This window comes from Agelaius tricolor, unplaced genomic scaffold (genome assembly GCF_023055355.1).
Source record: "Agelaius tricolor isolate 1412-34295 unplaced genomic scaffold, bAgeTri1.0.p SCAF_6, whole genome shotgun sequence".
Lineage (NCBI taxonomy): Eukaryota > Metazoa > Chordata > Aves > Passeriformes > Icteridae > Agelaius > Agelaius tricolor.
In genome coordinates this window covers 39,795,808-39,820,364 of record NW_027269266.1, presented here as the reverse complement: position 1 = coordinate 39,820,364, position 24,557 = coordinate 39,795,808, and the positions used below count along the sequence as shown (strand labels likewise).

Here is a 24,557-nt window from a genome sequence, read left to right as displayed (position 1 = left end):
TGATTCCCAAAATGTTTATTTGTACTAACTCTTCAAACAGGTATACATTCAACATCTCTAAACAAAATCAGTACATATGATGAGGGCAAGTTGAGTAAGTATCATTAGAATCTAATGCCTTCCTTAGCAAGTAAAGTTCATAACCCAAGAATTAGTTACAAATTTATGACCCCCTTACACAGGGGCTAATGATTTCAGTAAGACTATCCCAGTACCAGGCAAAACAGAGTGTTTGCAGAGCAGGCTCATTCAGTTCCAGTACCATGTCACAGTCTTTTAATGAGCAGTAAATATTAGTGGGGGAAAAAATACATAGTGCCAAGCTGAGTGTTCTCCAGCACTGAAAAGCAAATGTAAATAGTGAACTATCAATGGAATTTAAATAAACTATTTTAGTTATTTTAGTTACTGAAACCTCAATTTTTGTCTGAAAAAAAGAATATTGTAACAGACTGGAGAAATGAATTCCATAAAAACCTTTTCTCTGGATTTGCCTTAGAATATAAGCTTCTCTAAAAAACAAGAACAATTAAGATTTGAGACTTTCAGTGGTAGAAGTAGTATTGGAATAATAAAGAAATAATTTAAAAATATATATTAATTTACCACATTTAGCTCATATAGCCCTTTATGTATCTTACAAAATGCTACTGTCCTACATACTGCATGTAAAAAAAAAAGTTTATATATATAATGTATATATACACGTACAAAGCAAAAGCCACCAATTTGGTATTTAAAAAACAGAACAAAACAAAGCATAAGCAAACACACTGAAAGTTATGCAGTAATGAGGAGTGTATGCTCCATGTGTGCGTTAGCGTAACAGTGCTTCCAACCTTAAAACATCCTCTCAAACCTCTAAGCAGAGTGCTTGCTCCAAGTCAGCTCTACCAGTGATGTTCCCAACTGCCACAAATGTCTGATGTCACTTAACTTCCGGCCATCTCTTATGTTTAGCACTAAATCAGAAGTAAGGCAAAATAACTTTTCACATCCCTGAATATCTGAGGACATTCATGAGATCTTCCAAATATGAATTCAAAATAATACAGGAGCACAAAAAAATGGTACCCCTAAGTGGAAGGGTCTTCCTGTCCACACAAAGTTGCCCCAAAGCTTCCCCATTTCAGAGTAATCCAGGATATGTAAGTATGACAATTATTCCCAGGCATCCTCTTTGTTTTAGCAAATTTTGAATGACAACCTGAAGTTTCAGGATGGGTGTGTGCTCATGATTCCTGGTCTAAAACCACCACTGAGAGCAGTGAACAACAGTTCCAATACTGCTCAGATGTTAGGTGTGGATATTCAGAGCAGATGGGCAGTCTTGTTCTATAAATTCTAATGCCAACCCTTGTCTCCCAGTTGGAAGAAGGAGTCCACCCTTAATGTGTCTAGCATATATTTCACAAAAAAAACCCAAACCCCACACTTTAATATACAAGAAAAGCAAAACAGATTTTACTTATCTACCTTCTCTTGCATCAATCTTAAAAAAATCTAAAAAGACCAACCAAACCAACCACCCCCTGCCCCCTGCCTTAAACTTCATAAAACCACAAATTTTCCAATAACAAATAAAATTAACCTCCCTGATAAAACAAAGGTTCCTGAAAAAAATCTAGTTGAGATCCCTGGGGAATAAAAGAGATGGATGCCTTTGAGAAGCTTTCTGGGAGATGAGTTGTAAAGGATTTGATTCAGCACCCATAAAAGTTTTGTCCAGTGAAAGAGTAACTCCAGAGCTGGGAAGGCTGGATCAGGACTACAGCCCAGTGGACGTGCCAGTGACTGGCAGGCACTGAAATGAATGCAGTCATCGTACTGGCACACAACCCTTCTGACGACACAAGTGTGTTGTACCAGGGAATTCCCCTGACATTGCTTGGAGTGTTGTGTGGAGCTCAACACATTGTAGCTAAGCTAAAATCACAGCAGAACAACTTGGAGCAGTGGATACCCAAGGCTATTCTTCATCAAACAACCAACAACAGCAGTGAAGAACAACCACAGGTAAAACAATAAAATGAACTGTAGGCTCAAGGGCTCAGAACTCCCAGGTGAACACCTGTGGCTTGCTTTGGGGAATGGGATTCTAGAAGAGCCTAACACAGAGGAATAGTAAGGGAGAAATCGAGAAATACAAAAATGCAAGGATTAAAAAACAGAAGAGGAGGCAATGATCCCCCTCTAGAATATTCCCTTTAAAACAGTGTAATTAAAAACTTTAAATTCATTTAGAAATTGGTTTCAAAGTAGCTTGACAATTTCAACAACTTTCAAAAATCAAAATATTCTTCACTAGAGTTCATTGAAATATCCCTGTAGCCCCATGAATAACTGCTACAACTTGTTTTGCATTAACATTGCTTAAATTAATATAGTCATAAGCATGCAAAATGTTAACATTTAATTGCGTATACAGAATAAAACAAAGTTCTAACAGATTCCTAATATTTCAAGGTCACACGCTTGATTCAGCCTCTGATCAAAACCACTGGTATTCTTCCCAGAGTGCCAGCGGACTGTGGACCAGGCTTTAATAGAAGACAACAAAGCATTGTGTTTTATGGTGCAGGAGCAAACTCAAAGTACACCTGTGTATATATAGCAGGCAGGTAGTGCAACTTTTGTATTGTGTATCTTAGAGGAGTTGCACGTTAGCCAGTAAAAGGACAATCACCAAGCCAACACCGCGTGCTGTGTCACACCAGGCTGGGGACAGACACCGACACCTGCTCACAGACATTCATGGTGCTCCTGTTGCCTAAGAGCAGCTCTGAACAAAGCTTAATGACAGCTACATCCACTGGAACCCGGACACGAATTCGAAAGGCAGAAAGCTGCATTAGTACAGCAGCCTGATGGATTCTACTTGTGCTCTGGATGATTTTGAAGGCAGGATATTATGTCTGTAACAGGTCTGCCTTCATAGCAGATTTCATACACAGCAGTGAAGAGTGGAAACCTGAGGAAAGAGGGTGGGGAAAGTGAACACAGTGTGAATTTATTCTGTAACATTTTATTAAATGAAAGAAATATAAAGGGGTGAGGAGAGGGAGGGAGAAAAGGGAGAGGTGGAAAAAATATTTCTTTTTTCTATTTGTCAGGTGCAAATGCTAGGCTGAAAAGCAGGGCATAACTGCATAATCTGCATGCATCTCTGAAATAGAATGACTCTCAGAAGCCTAGCTAGCTATAATGGAGCCTGAGACATTCATTATGTATGGCACAACCATAAAGTGATCTAAAAAATAAATTTAAAACATTTTTCCTGGCTGTTCTCACAGCAGTACCCATCTGTGGTTAAAAAGGATGACTGGCACATCTGTTATGCAGTACTTCTCAGCAATAACTTGATAATACAGTACATGACAAAAAAAGACCCAGGAAGACATTGAAGGTCAAGTTTTTTAAATTTTTTTAGTAAGAATTGAAAATTAAACCTGGATTTTGAAATACAAAATTCCACATCTACTTTTTTTTTCTTTTTTTTTTTTAGATTGGCCACATCTCCAACAACCTTCAAATTATTCAGGCTTCTCTGATAATCTGAAGGTTTGTTACAGCCAGGATACTTTACAGAATTTGTATTTGCTTTCTGTCCATCCCAAACAGTAACAGCCAGACAAGTTCAATTTCCATACAAAGCTTGGTAAATTTTGGGGGTTGATTTGTTCATCAAGTACATGTACCATTTCAGCATGGCTTTTTATACTGATGAATTTTAACCAATGGAAATAAAAAACAAGGGTCATTGAAGATGGTGAAATAGTAATTTCCAAGTGATTCAGTATACATCTGTATTAGGACTTTCTCCTTAGGAAAAGTGTCCCACCAGCGACTCTGCAGCTTTATCTGTAATGCCCATTTCAGAGTTGAGCAGCCCTGAGCACCACGTATGATGACCTATACATTCTGCTGTCACTATTACATTGAAGTAATGCTGCTATCAGCACATCACCCTGAACTAGACTGACTAGAGTTTTGTTTCTACTTCATTGGTGGAAAAAAAATTAACACACAGCCACATAGCTGCTCTCTCAAATCCAATGCTAAACTGCTCAGATTGTAAAACCCTTACTAGGAAATCTGCAGAAAAAATTTATACAATGACTTCTGCATTTCTTAACAAACCTCACTCACCTTGTATGATGTACTGGGCTGAAGGGGGGTTACATTTGCTGCTGCCATAAAAGCTCATGTGTAGGCACTAACAAAATTTGCTGTGACTATGCGAGAGGTGAAAACAAAAAAGGTGACCCTCCCGAAGCAAAGCAGGTTTCCCACAGGTTTAGGTACAATACTGGCAGTTACTTCTCAGTGAAGAAGCACCACTACTACAAGCCACAACCTGATACCTAAGTCCTGCTGCTTATCCCAGAGAACATTACTGTGCACAGGTCTGCCACACTTCATGTGGAGAAACCTGTACCAAGGCTGACTGCAGGCTCAGGGCCAGCAAACTCCAGATGCATCTCAGGCCTGAGCACATCAAGACAGCAAGGACTACAACTGCTGAAAAAAATTGCACCACGAGTATCAACAGGCATCAGCCCTGCTACCAAGGCTCTTCTGAAATTGGACGTTTGCACACTTCTACATAGACTTGGGAATAGTTTTGTAGGACCAGAGTAGGAAATTCTACCCTTATGAGACTCTCTCCTCTTCACTTTGAAACTGTGGCTGCTCCACTGTGTTTTATGTTTTAAAGCAGTAGTTTTTTCAAAACACTTTGAAAGTTGCCTTCAAATGTCTTGTTGAATGAGACCTTTTGTGAAGAACTGACATATATACGTTGGCATGCCAAAAGGAAATTAGCAACACTGTTTTCATGTCTTTTACTAAAAACACAACCCAAAATCATCTCTAATGCACTTAATTTGCTGTAAGATAGAACAGGATACAAAACAACCCTCAAACACAGCATCCTGTTTCATTTAAGGAATCATAAACAGTAAAGAATGAAGCCAACATTCTAATTAATTTTTTCTGCAGTTAGCTTAATTACTGTATAGTAAGGAGACAGACTTAGGTACCTTACATCCAAAGATAATATTAAAACATTAATCATTTAATGCAGCTGACGCATTAAAACTAGAATTTAAAAAATGCTTTTGAAAAAAAAAGTAACAAGGGTGGGTCTTTTGACTGGCAGTTTTTAAATTTCTGATTTTTCCTCTTTAACAAACAGGAAAATGTATCCCTTAATTTTGTAAGGAGACAACTGTGGGTGTGGCTATAGGAATCATTCATTTTCTGACTTGAATACAAGTGAACCAAGCCAGGACAATCTGCTTAATGTCATAGCACAAAAAACCACCCTGACCGACAGAGGCAGATGGGAGGTTTTAACCTACAGCAAACTGGAAGTCACATTAAGAAGGAGAACTGCAGTATCTAAGCTAGAATCCATGTGGTGGAGGCAGTCACTCTATACAGATGATCACGAAGCTCGTCTCCTTAGAGGGTAAGTAATGAATTTACTACAATGAAATGAGATGTAGCAACTTTTCACAGTCTCTTTAAGAAGCTCTACTTCTACTTTCATGCATTTTTTTCTTTTCACATATTAAAACACATTTGCTGTGCTTTTCTGTAGTAGCAGAAGGCAACAATACAGTCTGCAAATAGGGCATTCCCAAATTTAACATCACACTAATAGCTCTATCTACACCAATATTATTTTCAGGTTCTATTCACTTCTCTTTGATTTTAACTTCTAATCTATTGTTATTACAGTGATTTTCTTTTTGGCTATTACTTTTATGAAGATATCAAAACCAAATATGCAGAAAGAATTATGGAGATAAAAAAGGGGTATGTGGAATTTGTTTTATCTGTTCTTACTCACTTGTCCACCATTTCTTTCTTCTTCAGGATCTGATGCACTTCTGCAGAAGTCTGTGGTCCTTGGAGTTTCTGACCATGCAACATATCTTTCTCTAATTCTTCAAGAGACTAAGCAGCAGAGGAAAAAAAAAGAAAGCAAAGGAGAGGTATGATAAACTTTTCACAAGCCTGACAACATAATCTGGATGAAAAAAAAAAGTTACTGAGAGTTTTTTTCTTTTTCAAAAGTAATCTTGAGTGAGCATATGGAATACTCTCCTATGTTCTTATTTGTAAGTATTGTCTCTCAAGCTTTTTTTTAAAATCACCACCCACCCACCTTTTAATAGCTTTACACTTATTCTAGCCAACAGACTCAGAAAACATGAGGAAAGAGAAGGGTGCCCACTCAGTGAGCTACCATGACTCAGATAACTCTACTGTTACTCCAGCAATTGAGGAGTGGCAGTACTTATAGGAACAGATTTCACCCAGAGAATTAGGTACCTTTCCAGTTTTAACGAACGCTTCTGCTACACGTCGATTCCGGCCAGCGTAACACGTTGTGATGAGATCAGCAATGCCACAGCTCTCCAGGAAAGTGGCAATAGAAACCTGTCCCGTGCAAAAAATTTTGGCAAAGGCGATCATCTCCATTAGGCCAAGGCGAATAACAGCAGCTTTGGTATTGTCACCGTAGCCAAGGCCGTCACAGAAACCAGCTCCCACTGCTACTACATTCTAATAGGAAGAGAAATGGGAAATGACTCAATTACTGCTTACAGATGTCCTTAAGAACAGCAAACACTTTACTACTGAAAGACTAGGTTGCTAGTTTGGGTTATTTTGGTTTGGCGATTTTGATGTCTATGGGATAACCTAAAAAAAGAAGAAAAAATATAAGGCAAAACATTTCCAAGGATAAAAGCATAGTTAAAACTCTGACACAAGTTGCCCCTGAGGCTGCAGAGCTATTATTATTGACCATCTTTAAGGATAAGCAGGTTGCACTACACCCAAACAAAGTTTTAGCTAGACTGAGCTACTCCTACCCTGAGGTAAGGGTGAAGTTAGACTGACATCCTACAGTCCCTTTATTCCGATTTTCTTAATGATTAAAGCACCAGTACAGCTAAAAAGCATTTAATGACATCTATGATGACATCCTACAGGACCAAATTCAGCCAAGCCAATAGTATCCAGCCCTTTTAAGTATGCAGAGTTTCTATAACCATAAATAGTTCATAAAGGATTCACAAAAGGTTCAAGACACAGGAAGACCTCCCTTAGCAAAAAAATTGTTTGCTTTTTCCTTAGACCTGGTGATGACCTTCTACAAAGAATGTGCTGTTAACATTCAGCTATATGGTCCCTGCTTTGGTTACAGAACATAGATATTTGATGAGACAGAATTGAGTGAAGCAACTATAAAACCTATTTTCTGGCTTGGGAGTCAGAGCAGGCACTAGCCCTGGTTCCACTATCCCCACTAAAACAATCCATCTAACACAAAAAAACCCCAAAAAGATGGCATTCTGACATATAGATAAAGAAAACAAGGAAGTAATGAATGTTAATATCTTCCTGCATGCAACAGCAGCAGCAGTGATCTCAACAGAATGCACAGGAGAACCAACATTATGACTCCTAATGTAGCACCCGATGCAGGGAAAAAAATAACATTAAAAAATCAACTTTAACTGTTGATGAAGAAAGAACTATAATCAGAAGATGCTACTGAAAACAACCACTGATTAACAGCTGGTTTGGTTTTGGACTGTAAGAACCACAAATGCCAGGCAGCTGCAGAGCTGTGTGGCCAGTCATGGCTAGGTGACTCTGAATCACATGAGGCTAGAGGATCAGTCATTACTTCTTGAGCAGCTAGCTGAGGTCTAAAGGTGATCCTGAAAATTGCAGACAGATATCCCAACATTAGACCTGAAGCAGCCCAAGGCAGTCAACTTTAAAATTTGGTTGTTTAAATCATCTTGGCTTAGATCTTAGCTGTGGTGATTCAGTCAAGGTACACTTCCATCAGGCACCTCTTGCAGAGCAACCTTTAATATTTTTTTCATTTGATGCCAAAGCAAGAGGAAGTCAAACAGATATTTAAGAAGTTTTCAGATGGGATAACCCATTTAAATGGATTTTACATGTATGTGAAATCTCTAAGTATTTATCACTCATCTAAAAACACAAACATGACTGAGCAACCTTTGGGCTTTTTCCATATACTTCTTGAACACTCCCATACTAAAGCTTCCCCTTCCCTCCAGTTTTGTCTGCTTGACTTTCCACTTTGAAGCAGTCTGCTTGATCATAATTTACAATACAATTTGGCCTACGGTATTTTGTTGCCTATCTTTACCTTTTGCAGTGCTTGTCTTTGGAGGAACAGAAATACTCTTTTAAGTAAGTCATACCAAGACTATTTACATCTGAGGAAATGGGCTAGGGAACAAGGGAAGTTGTGAGTCCAACTCTAAAACATGAGCTCCTTGTTTGTACAATGTTCTCATTGTATATTCTTACACAGATTGCAAATAATGAGGACACAAGGCAACAGATTATGCTCTAGAACACACCCCCGTGCCTAGGAGACTGTTATGTCCTGGCACACATATCCCTCAAGCCACAGCTATTAATTTACAAGGTCTACCATCTGGTTTTATTTAACTCCTTGAAGAATCTGTGACAACTGTCAGGTACCTAATATACTGTAGAGAACTAATTATACCACATTGAAAATTGTACCTTACTCAAAGACGAGCCACCCCTTTAAAAACAACAACAATGACCAAAAAAATCTCCCCAAACTTACAACCCAGTTATCTTTCAGTCCCGAACAAGATCAAAACAGTTAGTTTGTTACTTGAAGTCTCTGGCTGTAGGCACTAAGCTGAGCTTGTTTCAGGAAGATGCACAAGCAGAACACAAACTGACACACAAGAGCATAGTGGCACTGTCACTATTGTGAGATTGTGAGATTGTCTGGAAGTACATGAGGCAGGAAGGGTGACTGACCTGGCAAAAACATCTTTCTGTATTTCATATGGTTGATTTTGAATGTTGCCACTGACAAAGACTACACCTGAAGTGACCTGGTTTCAGTTAACTTCCTTCTTAGTAGCTGGTACAGTGCTGTGGTTTGAGTTCAGTAGGAGAATAATGTTGGCAACACACTGGTGTTTTGGTGGTTTGCTAAGTACTGCTTACTTTAAGAAAGGAACTTTTTAGTGTCTCATGCTCTGCCAGTGAGTAGCTGAACAAGAGTCTGGGGAGGGGGCAACACAGCCAGGAGAGCTGATCCAAACTGGCCAAAGGGCTACTCCATACCATAGAATGCCATGCCCAGTATATAAACTGGAGGCATTGGCTGGGAGCCATCAATCGCTGCCTGGGGACAGGCTGGGCACTGGGCAGTGAGTGCTGAGCAACTGTAGTGTGCATCACTTGTTCTTCTTGGGTTTTCACTCTGTCCTTCATTACAATTACTATTACTACTGCTGATCTTGTTACTGTACTTCCCTTGATTTCAATTATTAAACTGTTTGTATTTCAACCCTTGAGTTTTACTTTTTTTCCACTTATTCTCCTACCCATCCCTGACAGGGGGTAGGGGTTTTGTGAGCGAGCAGCTGCACAATATGCAGTTGCCAGCTGGGATTAAACCCACAGCATGAAGTTACAGGAATTCCTGCAAATGCAGTGGGTATGTATTTGTGCAAGAGGAGAGAGCCCACATTTCCATGAGATTAGAAACTGACTGTATTTGCATGCACACATGGGAGTCTGAGAGCCCAATAAACAAGTGCCTACTGACAAACATGTTCCACAGGTTCAAAGATACTGTCACAATAACCCCAAAAGGACTGCAACACAATGTTCCTCTTGGCCTGAGGCATTCAGAGCTCTCAAAATCACTACATGCTTAAGCACACACACTTCCCCTATCTTGGCATTAACAGCTTTTTGCATGAAAGCACACATCCTGACCATGATTTCCAGTGTGGTTTTATATTGCACTTGGTTTTAAGCTACTAAAATACTTTGCCCTAACAGACGAGCTGTTCTGCTATCCTGGTGTTAGTCCTGGTTATTCTAGAACATGAACAAGGAATGGATTTAGTTATTTTTTCACTGGGCTAGTGAAGTTATGCTCCAGAAAAGAAATGCTGTTCCAAGGCAGTGCTCACAGTATGTGTCAGAACAAATGAGAGAAAGTGTTCTTTACTTGCACACAACCTGCTGCAAACATGCAAGAGGTCACAAATGCAAGGACAACAGATGACCAAGAAAACAAGGACAACAAGTCTGTAGACTCTGCTGACAGATTGTTCTCCTACAGAGTCAGTCCTCAGAAGTATCCAATATCCAGTGTACAGCACGTTTGTGGAGTGCCCATGAAGACAGCTTCAGCAGCCATTTCTGAGGCAACCATTACTTCTCCATAATTAAATGGATCATATTATTTCACCTTCCTTGAGGCAGTGTCACAGCTCAGCGTAGCCTGCTTTCTCTCTGTTTACACATGAACTTGGAGAAGCTCATTGCTTCCCCTGATGGCTGAGAAGAGGTCAAATGAAAAGATTCAAAAAAATCAAAGACAGTATCAGCAGGACTGTCAGAGAGGTTAAGTATAAACTGTTTGCTTGCTCCTGGTTAACTTGAATTTCATTTCCACTCAATCTCAGGAAAAAGGAAAAACCTCTCACGATCAACTTCTAGAGTACCTACACTGACTATTCAACACTGACTGCCCTAAACACACTTTGCAAGTAACAACGCTGAGTTACATAACCTGGTAAACAATAAATCCTCACTATACTTCTTACTTCTTTATTAAAGGCTTAGCTGAAGCTGGAAGGTTTAGATGAGCCTGATGCAACCTGAAGCAACTCCTGCTGCTGCTTGCTGCTGCTTCTTCCTACAGTAACTCACATCTGTCTTGGTCCTTGGCTGCTGCCACTTGAGGGTTTTTAACTCTCCGGATCCCTGATCATCAGGCAGCTGGAGCATGGCTATTTTTCCATATCCAGAGGTTAGATTCTTAATCCTCCTCCTCTCAGGCACCCCTTGCACTGCTGCACTGGGTAAGTGAGCTAAACTGGGGTATGGTCTACCCCCGAGACTGCAACTACCAGCGTTTAAATGGCCTCTCAAGGATGTGGCCAGGTTCATACCCCAGCTCAGTCTGGCTTCACATCTGTGCTGCTTCTAACACCACACTGGCACAGGTGGTGAGGACTCTAAGGACACTTCTGAGGTGACAACCTTGGGTCCATGCTGCTCTGCACTACCACATCCATCAGTATCTAACAGCACCTCCATATGTGAGCATAGGTGCACATACTATTTTTAGGTGACATAAACTTTAAGCATTTTCTAGGAAGGTCCATTCATCATCTGGTAAATGGCAGGTGTACTTGTAGGTGGCCTTGAGTCATGCTGCCTGTAAAGCCAACTGGGCACCATGAAACAACTATCCAAATTTCAACTTTGTCAGTTTCTGTCCCCAACCCTTAGAAAAAGTCAACAGACAAATGTGAAATGGTCATCAGCCCTCAAAAGAAAAAAAAATATCCTCACGAAGAACATGCCAAGCACTTTTGTTCCAACAGCCAGGTTACCGTAGAAAGCTGTTCCTCCTCAGTACTATCAGATTTTGTAAAGTCACTGCCACTGTCTATTCAGCCAGTCTCCAAGCTGGCACAAGACTGCTTTTTCATGGCACTGATTTCTGCACTTCACTTTATCTCCACCAGCCCATTGTCACAAATCTAAATACAGTAAATGAAGTGGATATTCTATACATATCCATATATAAATAGCAATCAAGCACATGTTTTCCTATGATCACCCAGCTGCACTACCTAATACTACAGTCTGAACTCAAATAGGCTTCCAAAACCAAATTTCAAACCTGTAATTATCATTGTAAGGGAAAGCTGTGCTCAGAGCATTCTTTGTTACCCTTCTGTATTTTTTCCCAAGCTTTAGGCAACCACCCACGCTGAAAATCTTCCCTGCATAGAAAGGCTTGCAGAAATAAAAAGAGAGGTAGAGTACAAGCTTTTAACAGCTAGTCCATTATGCCAGTAATAACAGGAAAGTCTCCTTTTCCTAAGCTGGTATTTGCAGGAAAGTGCAGAAGCTGGAAGAATGTAGTTTTCCATAGTGTACTGTTTCTCATCCTTCAAATACCAACACAAGAATTGTTTTTACTATTTCCACATCCAAAAAGACAGTCTGGAGTGACATGCTTGCCTGCTTACCCTGTCCTCCTTGCTGTAGTTCATAGTGCCACTACTAACATTTTGAATTGGAACTGAAAGAGAGTAGTGCCTCTCTTTTCATGCCAGTGTCTCCATGCAACATGACACCATCACCTTCTGAAATTGGAACTTCCTCCTTCCAGGAAGTTAAACAAAGCTAATTTTTACTATTTTTTACTGAAGTAACTTCCCAAGTTTAACAAACTGTCAGCTGACTGAAGCTACACATTAGATTTTACTATCAAAAAAAAAAAGGGTCTACTTTTCAAATTTTTATTATGAAGACTATCAGATGAATGATAAGAAAGCAAAGCTCTGGTTGATACCCTTAGCAAACAATTCTTTTAATAGAAAATATGTACAGCTTCTCAGAAAAAACACTATTCATATCTGAGTTTTGCATTTTGCTTTGCACTATGGTAATAAAACCTTATCCACAGGTTTAATTTTAGCTTCTTTATTTTCTTTCAGAGCCAGACATGTTCCCAATGCATTAATAAAATTTTTCAGTCTTTGAGAGTAAAACACCTGAGGACATTATTTACATGCTGCCACCACAAGATTTAGGATAAACTAGAAAGGGTTTTAAATTAAAAACAACTTTATTAATTTTATTAATATTTTCTTTTAGATTAAGACAGACTTGTATGTTTAAAGACATCACCCATACTAGAATGATGGGTCTATGCCACTTTATACCAGTTTTGCCTTTTAATTATGCAAGAAATCCACAGTACTTTTAAACCAGTTAATCTATCTTTAATTCACTTTTTGTTTAGACCTTATACCATGCATTTTTTGGAAATTTCAACTCAATTAATAAAATATACTGCAATCAATATGAAATGACGAGAGCACACAGAATATAAACACCTTTTCAGAGATACAACTAGACAGTTCAGTCTGCAGGATGCATGATGAATAATGAAGCAGAAGAGAGCAATAAAGCAAGGTTACAAAAATCCCCTAAAGTCTCACCTTAGAATCTTTCCAGGTCAAGAAAAACAATCTATTTAAATTCTACTGCAGTTCCAAAGAAATATTGGTATCTTGCCTGACTTAGACCTTTACAGTGGAGTTTTGAGTGTCTGCTGCCTACCTGCCCAGTTGGATGGGCGTGCTCATCTCTAATGCCCTTTCAGGAGATTTGTGTCAATGAAAATTTCCTGGGACAGAACTCCTCTATCAGACAAGAATTTAAGCTAGTCAGAAAACATCCTGCTGAGCAGATTCCAAAGAAAAATAACTCTGCAAAACTTTTTCAAGGGTCTATACACAGGGATTTCTTTTCTGGTAACCTTCCCATATCACCCACATCATTTTAAAGCAATGGCTGTGGAGCTGAATTACAAGCTCAATCATCTCAAGAAATTTCTCTCTGTACAGTAACTCCAAAGCATGCTGCCTCAAAACACCTAATCCCATCAGTGCACAGACCCATTACCTCCTCTTTCTCAGGCCTTCCAATATGACAGCTGTCAAGACAAAATTAAGGAAATTAATATGCCAAAAAAATGCTATTGTGTCTATCCAGCTACTTTCACTAAGCAGGAATCAGAGTTCCTTATCTTAAGACATCATTGCTTGGTGTGGTAGCTTTGCAAGCCAGTTAATTTAGTTTAGACAAAATTTCAACAGCAAAACCAAAGGCAAACAAAATAATTATTCAAAACACAAAAAATAAATGTTTATTCACTACACCCATCAGAAATCATTCAGGATAGGTATGAGATAATGTGAGCTACTGTACTGTTTGCTAGGGTGCCAAACAACTTCTTTCGCCCTTTCCTTTGGTGAACACACTGCTGCAAAAAGAAAAAGGGAACTAAAATAGATTTAGAAATATATCAGCCAGTTAGATGAAATCAATACCTGCTTCATGACTGTGTGCAAGTTAAGTGGAAGACGTAGAAAGAGAACCTGGCAGATGGTGACACAGATCTAAAAGCCAGCTCTCAGAAAATGCTGCTCCCTCATTTCCCCTCTGGTTCTTCTGGAAATGTTGTGTCGCAGTTTTACATATTATATAAAACACAATGAACTTCATTTTTTACATGGAAATACCCTCTTTTCTTTTCCTACAAGGATCACTATTTCATCTGTGTATCACCTGCAGCCTGTTAATCTTACCTTCAAAGCACCACACACCTCAACTGCATCTGCATCATCAACTACAGTTATTCGGAAGTTTGGAGTCTGCAGGAGTTCTTTGAAGAGAAGGCCATTTTCCAAGATTTTGCAGCCTATTGAGAGAGAGAAAGGAAAGCTAAAAAAAAGGGAATAATTTATTTGTATGTTATTTAGCCTTTCCTGTGCAAGCCAAAATGCCTAAAAGTAGAGATAAGGTTGTTTTATTTCAACCCTAAATAGAATCCCTGTTCTAAGGGACCAATCACGTTGACATTGCACTTAAAAGCTCTGCACTGAGTTATTCAGGACTTTTTCACAATTTATTGTCTGCTCAGCAACAAAGTTCTAAATAATTCCATTAATTCACTCTCTATTTCCATTAATTCACTGTCTGTTTTTTGATCACTGTCTTTAAAAAGAACAGCAAATAATAAAACAGAGATTAATTAAGAAGGAGCAATTCTACCAATTATTTCAAAGTCAGCACTTCAGAAAAATACCTACTGATAAAGGTAAGTTAAAGCTGCTTTATTAATCAAGCATCCTGCCCCTGACAATTGTTTTTAAACACTAAGATGCTGTTCAACCATTGAAAATTAAGTTCAGTGCAAAAGCTGTGAATGAGATGTTACAAAGCTAGCAGTGCATAAAACTCTAAAAATTAACACTGAAAAAAACATAATATGAACTCTGTGCTATAAAGTGAGAGTATGTATGAGTACCTGCATGCATATACATACACACATGCCTTTCTAGAAACTGTAAAACCCAAGACTAGGCACATCCTTATGCTGCAAAGGTATGCAGACATCAACACAGAACTAAAACAATTTCTAGTTTTTGTGGGAGCAAAGTATTTTGAGAAATTAAAACAAGATACCTTAAAAAAACAAACAAAAAAGTTAAACCAAAACAAACATGCATGAAGGTACTATCTTTGACAATAGCACCTGAGCTGGAGTACAGAATTTATAATTGTTTATCCATGTAAAGCCATTCAGACCCAAGAAAAAATCTTAAACACAGTAATAAAACGAAGCAGTTTGTTATGTGAAGGGTGATAAAAAACATGCTTGTATTTCACATACTAAGGTAATACCCCTAGTAAGAATAGGTAAAATTGTGGTTTTCTCTCTCCCTCTATTCCCAGTATTGTCCTAGTACTTTTGGAAGTATAAACATTCTAGGAAATTCAACCAACAGCTTCTGGTAACAGTCAGCTAATGTCAAAAACAGTGAAATTTGAGCTATTTGGTGTGCGCCTGTGAGGACAGGTGCATGTTTTAAATATTTTTACAACTTGGAACAGTACCTATTGTGGTTTCACAGAATTTGTCTGCTGCCACCTCATTGGCAATGTTAGCTCCCATCAGCACACTGATGTCTATTCCCATCTTCTCTCGAATAATGTCAGAGATCAGTTTGAGTCCCTCCGGGCCATGATCTATCCCCTGCAGCCAACATTAAATGGAATTACTAAAAAGTCATTCATTAGGCACAGTAGAGATGCAAGCAGAACACAATTAGTCTTGTCCCCAGGTGAGAAGTGAAACAAGGACTATTCAGACAGAGACTAAAGATGATAGGTGTACTACCACAGGCACTTCTGCTATTTTGACCTCTCCAAGATGTCTTAGAATTGTAGGAGGCAGCACCTTAAGGCTTAGGACTAAACTCTAGTTGATGAAACCAGTTTTTATTCCATCCTCAAAGACCTGATTCTAAGAAGTGCTGAACATTCTGCTTTTTTAGTTCAGAAATCAAGGGCTTATTATCAGTATATCCCTAATCAGTGAAGCCTAACCAATCCATCAGTTATGAACCAGACCTGAACTTGGATTTGAAATTACACTGAAACTCACAAAATGGCATCTGAATAATTTGTTTTGTGAAGAGATATCTGAACTGAAATATCAGAGGCAGGTTCCCCAGTGTATAACCAACAACAGTTTAGTAGTAGAAATACAAAAGGAACAGCCATTCACAGATATGCAGAAAGCTGAACAACTGAGAATAATTTAACTTGCCCCTCGTCCTAAGCAGGCAAATAATAAACAGAAAAGCATGCACACATTGGGAACAACTCCAAAAATGTAAATACCTATACAACAATTATTCATGCAAGTGAAAGTAGACCAGAAAAGCTTAGGTGCCAGATTTTGCTCCACTGTGAAATAGACGCAACTCCTGACAAAGTCAAGGAGAGCTGTACCTGTTTCTTGTAGAGTTAAATCCAATACTGAATGACAGAATAAAAACCAAACACCCCTTCCTCCTCCTGCAAAACCAAGGCTCCACCATGGGCATTTTCACTGGGCAGCAATGGTCTGCAGGCAAAGCAAGCAGACCTTACTGCTTGCATCCTAACATGCCTGCCAGAGCAATCCTTGGAGCCAGTAACAGGGAAATGAAAATGAGACTGATGTTGAGGTTGCCTGAAGAGTATTTTGAATGACTTTCAGCTAGCCTGCAACTTATGCTCACTGCTGTACTGCACTCTAAGTTTTATATGGTTCCTCTCCCCACAGCCACATAGTCACTTGTAAGGTTTTCATCGACAAAGAGCTAATGTAAAACAACACAGATGCAAATGTTTCAATAGAAACGACTATTAACCAGCAGATAAATGTTTTTATTTCCCAAAGACTCAGTTTTATTGTCAGACATTAGGCTCTGCATGAAGATTAGACTGTCAGAAAGAAAAAAAAAACAAAACAAAACAAAAAAAGACTAAAAGATGACACACTGGTAACTTGACAGCCAATTTAGAAAGCACAGAAACAAGATGTCCCACAAGTAATAGTTTTCAGAGCAGAACTGCACTTTAACTATCAATGTTAACACAAGCCACTTTAACAGCATTAGCACTGAGCATGAGACTCAAAAATTATGACACTGATGAAAACAGCATGCCTAAAGAATTCGTAAAAGTAGAGGAAAGAATGTTGTGTTAAATCTCTACCCTTTCTTCTCAAATGACACTTTTAATGATGTTATGTTATGCCTTTTCAGTTATGCCTTTTCATAAATACTGGCATGTACTTTGCATTCTCCTGCAAAATATTAAGGGGCCTCACAGCATTTTTTTGGAAAGGCTGCCTATGGATGCAGTGCTGCAATGTGACAGAGGGAAACTGCCCAGTAACCAATTCTGTGCTGCATGGCAAGTGCCACAATTTCATTTCCACCACTACACTATGCATGGACTTCTTGTTTTGCCGGGGGTTTCTGTCTGTTTGGAGTTTAGCTTTTTTTTTTAATGTAAGGATTTCTTCCCCTTCCACACCCTCCCTTTTTTTCTGTTTTGTTTTTGTTTTGCCAAATATAGCTATTAATCAACACTCCATTAGAGAACTGGTAATTGGTATCCAGAACTAATTCCAAGGGAATATAGCCCAGGACCCTGACTTCACATATGCTGACTTGAACCTCGTTTAGTCCAGCAATTTCATTAGTTACTCCTATCACTAGGAGAATATAAATCACATTTAGCAAATTAAAGGAGAATGAACATCTTGAGCACTTTTAACAGTGGCTTATTTTACCTTTCTATGATATGAAGAGTTTTTCTACAATTTGGAGTAAGAACACTTTGGAAGCATTACTTTTCCACACCTCACAGCAATACACTAGTCAGCACTGACAAAACAATAGATTTTGTGGGCTTTGTTAGCCAAACTAAAGAGACAAGCTTGCAGCATGCAGTGATTGAGGTTTTTTGTTCTTTTTTTGAGCACAGATCCATAAATGTATGATTTTCCAGAGATGACAGGAAACAAGAGAATGTGTGCCAAGAAAATGGCCTTCAAAGCAACAACAAACCACAATCTTCCAAACCTCTTGGGAATTGCTTATTATTTCCAGCTAAACATACAGAGGAAAAAAGCCCACCCACCCAAAAACAATCCCAAAAATAAGCTAATCCACATTTTAAAATTTTTCTGCCAGCAAAACTACACTCCAGTGAAATGCCTCCCATACCTCTGCCCTTTCCTATTTCCTATGCTCAAACTGTCTTTGGGCGGTGTTGAACAGACTCTTGTTGCAACATAATATTTGACATGAACAAGAGCACTATTCTCTCAATCACATGAAATTCTCTCAGCAGTTCTTGAAATGATCAACTCAGCATGTGGGATGTGCATTAACAATCAAAGCATTATGCTTGTGCTCTGCTCTTCATCTAATGATGCTTTTGGAAACAACAAATAAAAGACTGGAAAGCTTAGCGGTGCAAAACATATCGACTCCCTCTTTCTTTCTAAAAGTCTTGTGAAGAGCCTCATTTTCCCCTTCCTGCAAGCGTTGCGTAACAATCCACTAATGACCAAGACAAATTCTAATCTTACATCTAGAAAGGTTTAATGGACCAATCAAGTGAATAATGCACCGAGACTTTGCAAATCAAAATATCAAGTCACCTTGTCTTAGAAGATTCCATGACACATTCTCGGTTATTAATGCAGGGTATTTATTGTACCTTTATGAGAGTTATGCCGAGGGCTTTACTGGGTACTTGTCCTGTGATTTCATCGCAGACTTTATGGATGAACTGGTGAGGAACGACAAAAACCAGCAAGTCTGCATCCTGTACCGCTTCACAAAGGTTTGGGATAGCAACCTGTGTAGTTATGGGAGAGAAAGGCTGCATAACTTCTCAAAATTAACACTACACACAAGTGGTATCTAATAAAAACTAAAATCACGGAATTAATTAGTTTGGAAAAGGCCTCTGAGATTATTGAGTCCAACCTTGGAACAAACACCACCCAGTCCACTGGGCCGCAGCACTGAGTGCCACATCTAGTCCTTTCTCAAACACCTCCAGGGACAGTGACTCCACCACTTCCCTGGGCACCCCATTCTAATGTTTAGTCACTGCTTCTGTGAAGAAATCCCTCCGAATGCCCAAACTGAATCTCCCAGTTTGATCTTGAACTTGAACCCGAGCAGTTTGGTCTCATGCTGAATGCTACAAACTACTGCATTTTGTCACTGAGAATAAGCAGTAGCATAGACTTCCCAGACCAACAGCTCCAATCCAAGGCTGAGGCCAATTTTTTTTTGATGAGTATAGTCAAAGCTGTTAATTTTGCTCTTGTTTCCACACTTGCTTTCTTGTACAGAAACTGAAATAACATAAAGACCAATAGTGATAGGAAGAAAGAGTACATTGGATTTACTTAACTGCAAAATTGCATAATTTTATTTGTTTAAATTTTTGATGTCATCAGTAAAATAGCTTAGTCTGAAATATTATAGACCCTAGAGGTGTTAACAAAACAAATTTCTAACTCCATTTACAGCACAAGCAATATTCCCTGGGCTCCATAACTATAATTTAACTTTTGAGCCTTACCACATTATCAGGCAGCTTGCATCCAGGGAGATACTTTACGTTTTCATGGTCCGTATTTATGATTTCTGTCAGTTTTCTCCCATTAATATTCTCCTCGAAGACCCACATGTTCACTGTGGGAGCAAACTTCTGCAATTTTTTTACATTATTACCTATTATTTTGGCAACTGCAGAACCCCTGCACAAAAGAAAACAAAAACAGTCTTAAAAAATTATGATTTCGCTGTAGGAAAAAGAAGACTTTGTTTTTAAAACAATCACAAATTCACAGATTATTTGACCAGCTACCATAAAACATTCTGATCTAGTAAAATAAGTGGAAAAATACAATAGTCATTCACTAGTCATCTACTGCTTTCTCTCAACTACAGCTAGAGTAGGTTGGACTGAAGCATTTACTGAAACATCCTTACTTATTTTGCTTTCTTATTGGCTATCTACTGAGAGTTTAGGTTACTGTATTTCCCCAAATCAAATTAACTGTATCTTCAAAGCCGAGATAAAAGTGACATACTAAATTTTATTAAATGTGTCACTTTCACCTCTAAAAGAGATGAGAAGCTTCTTTGCTGAGATGACTGACTCATAAGTTGTTGTACAATACCAATAGGCATTGAAAGCCAAGAATCGTTTATATGTCGCAGAAGTTGTGAGCTTCATGGCTGTGCAGCCAACCTCACAGAACTGAACTATTGTAACAGCATCCTCTGAAACTGCATGGAGACAAGTCCATTACTGTTACCCTCATATTCTCCCCAAGAACAGCATACAGTAAGATCTGTACTACAGTGATCAATTTTAATTCTGAAATCTCTAAGCAGTAACAAAATTAATCACAATTACAAGAGGGGGAACAAACACAATCTTCCCTTTCATCATTCTATTAAACCTGTTAACCTAAGTTCCTTTCCTGGGATAGGAGGTAATTTCATAATTACTGATAACCTACTAAGGAGACACAAAAAATTTAAAGATGTGATAAAAATACAGAGTAATGATCTGAGGCTTACGTGTGTGTGTAAACCGCATACTTTATTAGGAGGTAAGAACACTAACATTTCCAATCTAGTTATACTCACATGATCCCCTGAAATTATATTGCACATTGCTTATAATAAACCCATAGCTGGCAACTGAACAAAGTGGGTTCATTCTGCTTCAAGATCTTATGATATGGCACAACTCATCGGGCTGTATTAAAGATGTGTGCTAGCACATGACTAAGGTCACTTTCTAAGTAGCAGCAGAAAAAAAATTTAGTACCCTAAGGAGACCTTTTATAGTCTGTGTGTCTTAAAAGACTGGAATTTACTTCTCTAATAGCACTTCACACACAAAAAATGCCCCCAGGTTCAGGAGGTGATACAGAAGACAATTGCAAGCCATCTCTTATCAAGCTTGACCAGCATGGTTTCTGCTGCACTGGTATACAGCTCACCAGCTCAGCCTCTAAATGTCAGATCCATACAGACAGCAGACCTCACATTCAACACAGCTCAGGTATGTGCTCCTCAGAGTGTGCTTTGAGTTCCTTGAACAAAAGCACATTTACTCCTACAGGTTTATATACACAGTTAGGATCCTGGCAAACCCACTGCCTTCTGTTTTCAACTTCACTACATATTCTCTGGGCTTGCTGGTGACAGAGCAAGACAGAAATAACTGATTCAGCAACTCTCTGACTGGGATTTTCAGTCTGCCAGCAGAAGGTCTGGCAGTGTGTACTACTTATGTGAGACATTAATTCTAGTACTTTTTAACACTTAAATGCCTGAACTGTCTTTTTTTTTTTTTCACCTTTTGAATGCAGTATTAGGAAAAGTGGAGATTTGCCTAGTCTTAGTTTCTGAATTCAAGAAGACAAGAAGATTCTCCTGACTGGCTTCTCTGGTTCATCATTTCCCATGATGGTGCAATCACTCTTTCAGGACTATTTCATAGTTGGCCTGCTGCCCCCTCATCACTTTTTAACTAAAGCACAAAGGCAAAAAGCTCCTTAACTTGCCCTGATAACAGCAACAGTGGAGGTCACAACATGCAAGTGCAAATGATATAATTATCTAGCTCTACCACTGTCCCTGTAAAATCACCTCAGTTAAACCACAGTTCCTCCCAGTTTTCTACAAGTTCCCAGCTGCATAAACCCCTCTGTCCAGTAACTTCCCATCTCTTCCCAAATTTTACAGTTTCTGTTCAAGTTTGGCAATCAGGTTACTTAAAGACTGGTTCCAAGAAAATGATGAGGGACAAATTGTGGCTGTGCATACCTCATTAACTTGTCCTGGGAGTGTTATCAGAACAGGCTGCAGTACATGATCAAGGCAGGCTTGCAGTGCTTTAAATGACTCTGGGCACTGTCCTGGAATCCCAGGGCTCCAAGGCATACCCAAGGTGTACTCTCTCAACACTCCAGACACCTTACTTTATCCCCTGTCTTAAAAGATCCTAACAGAATCACTGATCCACCAGCTGAGCAACCCTACAAGGGCAAGGCCAGCAGACAGCACAGCTCCTGCTCTCCCATGCTGAGCCATCTGTCCTGTCCCATGATCTTCCATCAGGTGTCAAGTGACCCCTGCCAAGTCAACTTCATTGTTAAGGTGACCTTCCTGTAGCAAACCAACCAAACAAGTCTGACTGGAAGTAGTCGATCAACCAAGGTGACTGGCTTAACCCTTCTAAAGCTACTGTCCTGCCAAGCTCCTTTAGGGGTTTTTTCATCCCAGATATAGGTTAAAGGGCTATGAGAAGACTTGTCTGACAGAATCATCTCACACAGAACTCCAAAACCCACTGTCTCCAAACTGCTCAAGATGCCAAACCCCACTCAGATCAACTACTTACATGCTTACAATTTAGGCACCACCTATCACACACTCTTATAAACACAAGGTTCAAAAGTATATAATCCCCAAATATCAATGATCAGATATGCTTCAATCTCTTTCTAGTTACCTGCTTTAATGCATTAAATACTAATATTTTAATTAAATATTTTAGGACCACAGGCCCCAGTTCAAAAGGCACCTACAAGGTTTACAAATTTAGTCCAATTTAGTGCAATGATTACACATACACAGTGCTCATACACAGAATCACAGTGCTCTTTGCAGTCAGGGTTTGGTGTCTGTCATCCCATGGACTTTGAGGAAGAAACCACCTACCTCTCCAAGAATTACTATTTTCAGTTTTTGCTTGCTTTGGTTTCTACTTTAGACACATGAAAACCCCTGCCATTACATATGAAAGAAGCTGTAAGTTATTTAAATACATTTATCCCCAAAATGAAGGGCGAATGCTGCTACCAGGCAGCAGCTTCTTTCTTTCTCTCAGCATAGGAGATATGGGCATTTTGCCACCAACTCATACTATTAGGCAGAACTTTTGTCATTTATTAAACTTATCCAGTGAGAGGAAAACAACATACATTTGCATATGGTTATTGCTAGTAGGCAGTATCTCCAAATCCTCTTGCTTCTGCAAGTGTTTCACAGTCAAATACAAATGGAGTCAAACTTCCTGTGAAACTTTTTCTAGACTTCAACTATAGAACAACAGCCACCCACTCCTAAAAGACAAGCTCTAACTGCATAATTTCCTTGTCATATATAGTGAAATGCACGCATTTTACAAGCTGGTGCAAGGAAAGCAAGAGATACTGCACTGAAACATCAGCCATTCCCTCAACGAGGGAATCACAAAGAAAGATAAAACTTGGCAGCTGCTGGTGTTCTTAACAGCAGCAAAAGCCAACTGCACGGAGTGGGCGGGCAGAGGGTGAGCAACAAGTCTCAGATCATCCTGACAAAAGACTGGCAAATTTGGTTTAATAAAACAGTGGCTTGCTCTACACGGAATTCTTCTGAGTTTAATGTCTTAAAAGCCAATGCTACCCGAATAATGTGTGCTTAGCATTAGTAATTGGAAGTGACAAACTGTGAAGACCTATTTCTATAACACATTGTACTTAATTTATTCAGTGTAAAGAGGGATCTGGTGTAAGAAAGAGAAGTAACTAAAGAAGACAAAGGGTTATTAACACGATACTCCTCTGGAAGAATGATGTCAAGTAAGTCTATTGCTTTCAGTGGATGAAGAAGCAAGTTTATTTAAGTCTAATTATAAACTAGAGATAGGGACAGCAATAAAACCTTGTCTCAAGCTCTCAGTGTGCTTCAGCATAATCAATTTGGAGGGAAAAGAAAAAGAAGGTATTTCGAATAACCCAGGGTCTCTCAATTCTTTTTTGAACTGTCTCTGACAATAGACACATGATAACACAGAAAACGCCGAACAACACTTTTGTAGACAAGCGAGATTGTTAGTGAAGCCCTATAAACAGGGCGTAAGTTGAAAAAAAATATTAAAAATGTACAGCATCTTTAATGTCTACGTCATTTGCTATCGGACAAAGCGCACAACAAATACCAGGTTAAAAATATCCTAGAACAACTTCTTCGCAGGACACGCGGGTGTTTACAAGCACTAAAACTGCGGGCTCGATTCTGCCGCTTCTTCCTCCGAGTACGTCACGGCAGCCCCTCCGCTCCGAGGGAGCCGGGGGCACGGCAGGACGAGCCCTCCCGCACGGAACCAGCGCGACCCAGAGCCCGCCACGGTCCGGCGACACCGCGCTCCACCGCCGGCACCGGGTGGCCTCACGGCCGCCACCCGAGAACAGCGCGGCCGCGGCGCCGGGCGGGAACCGACAGCAAGGCCCGGGCGGACACCGCCTCCGGGAAAGCCGGGCCGCGGCGGCCGCCGAGGTGCCCGCCTTGCCAGGGGCCGCCGCACTCACCAGTTGCCCGAGCCCACGATGCAGACCTTGAGGGCGCCGGCGGAGAGCGCCATGACAGCGCCGCCCGCGCCCCGCCACAGCGGCCGCGGTCAGGAGCTCCGTGAGGCGCCCGCCCCCTGCTCCCGCCTCCGCCGTCAGGGCATCGCCCGCTCTCCCT

The 24,557-nt window shown here is 39.7% G+C and overlaps 1 protein-coding gene across 1 annotated transcript; it reads right to left on the bottom strand.

Annotated features, from left to right (window-relative positions):
- On the bottom strand, nt 1-24,557 carry GPD1L (glycerol-3-phosphate dehydrogenase 1 like). The gene is made up of 8 exons (XM_071429429.1): nt 24,401-24,557; nt 19,603-19,780; nt 18,724-18,864; nt 15,556-15,694; nt 14,244-14,356; nt 6,343-6,576; nt 5,858-5,964; nt 1-2,971 (listed from the first exon to the last, which is right to left on the bottom strand). Exons 1-8 carry the CDS (start codon nt 24,451-24,453, stop codon nt 2,875-2,877), a joined length of 1,062 nt encoding a protein of 353 aa, XP_071285530.1. The 5' UTR covers nt 24,454-24,557; the 3' UTR covers nt 1-2,874.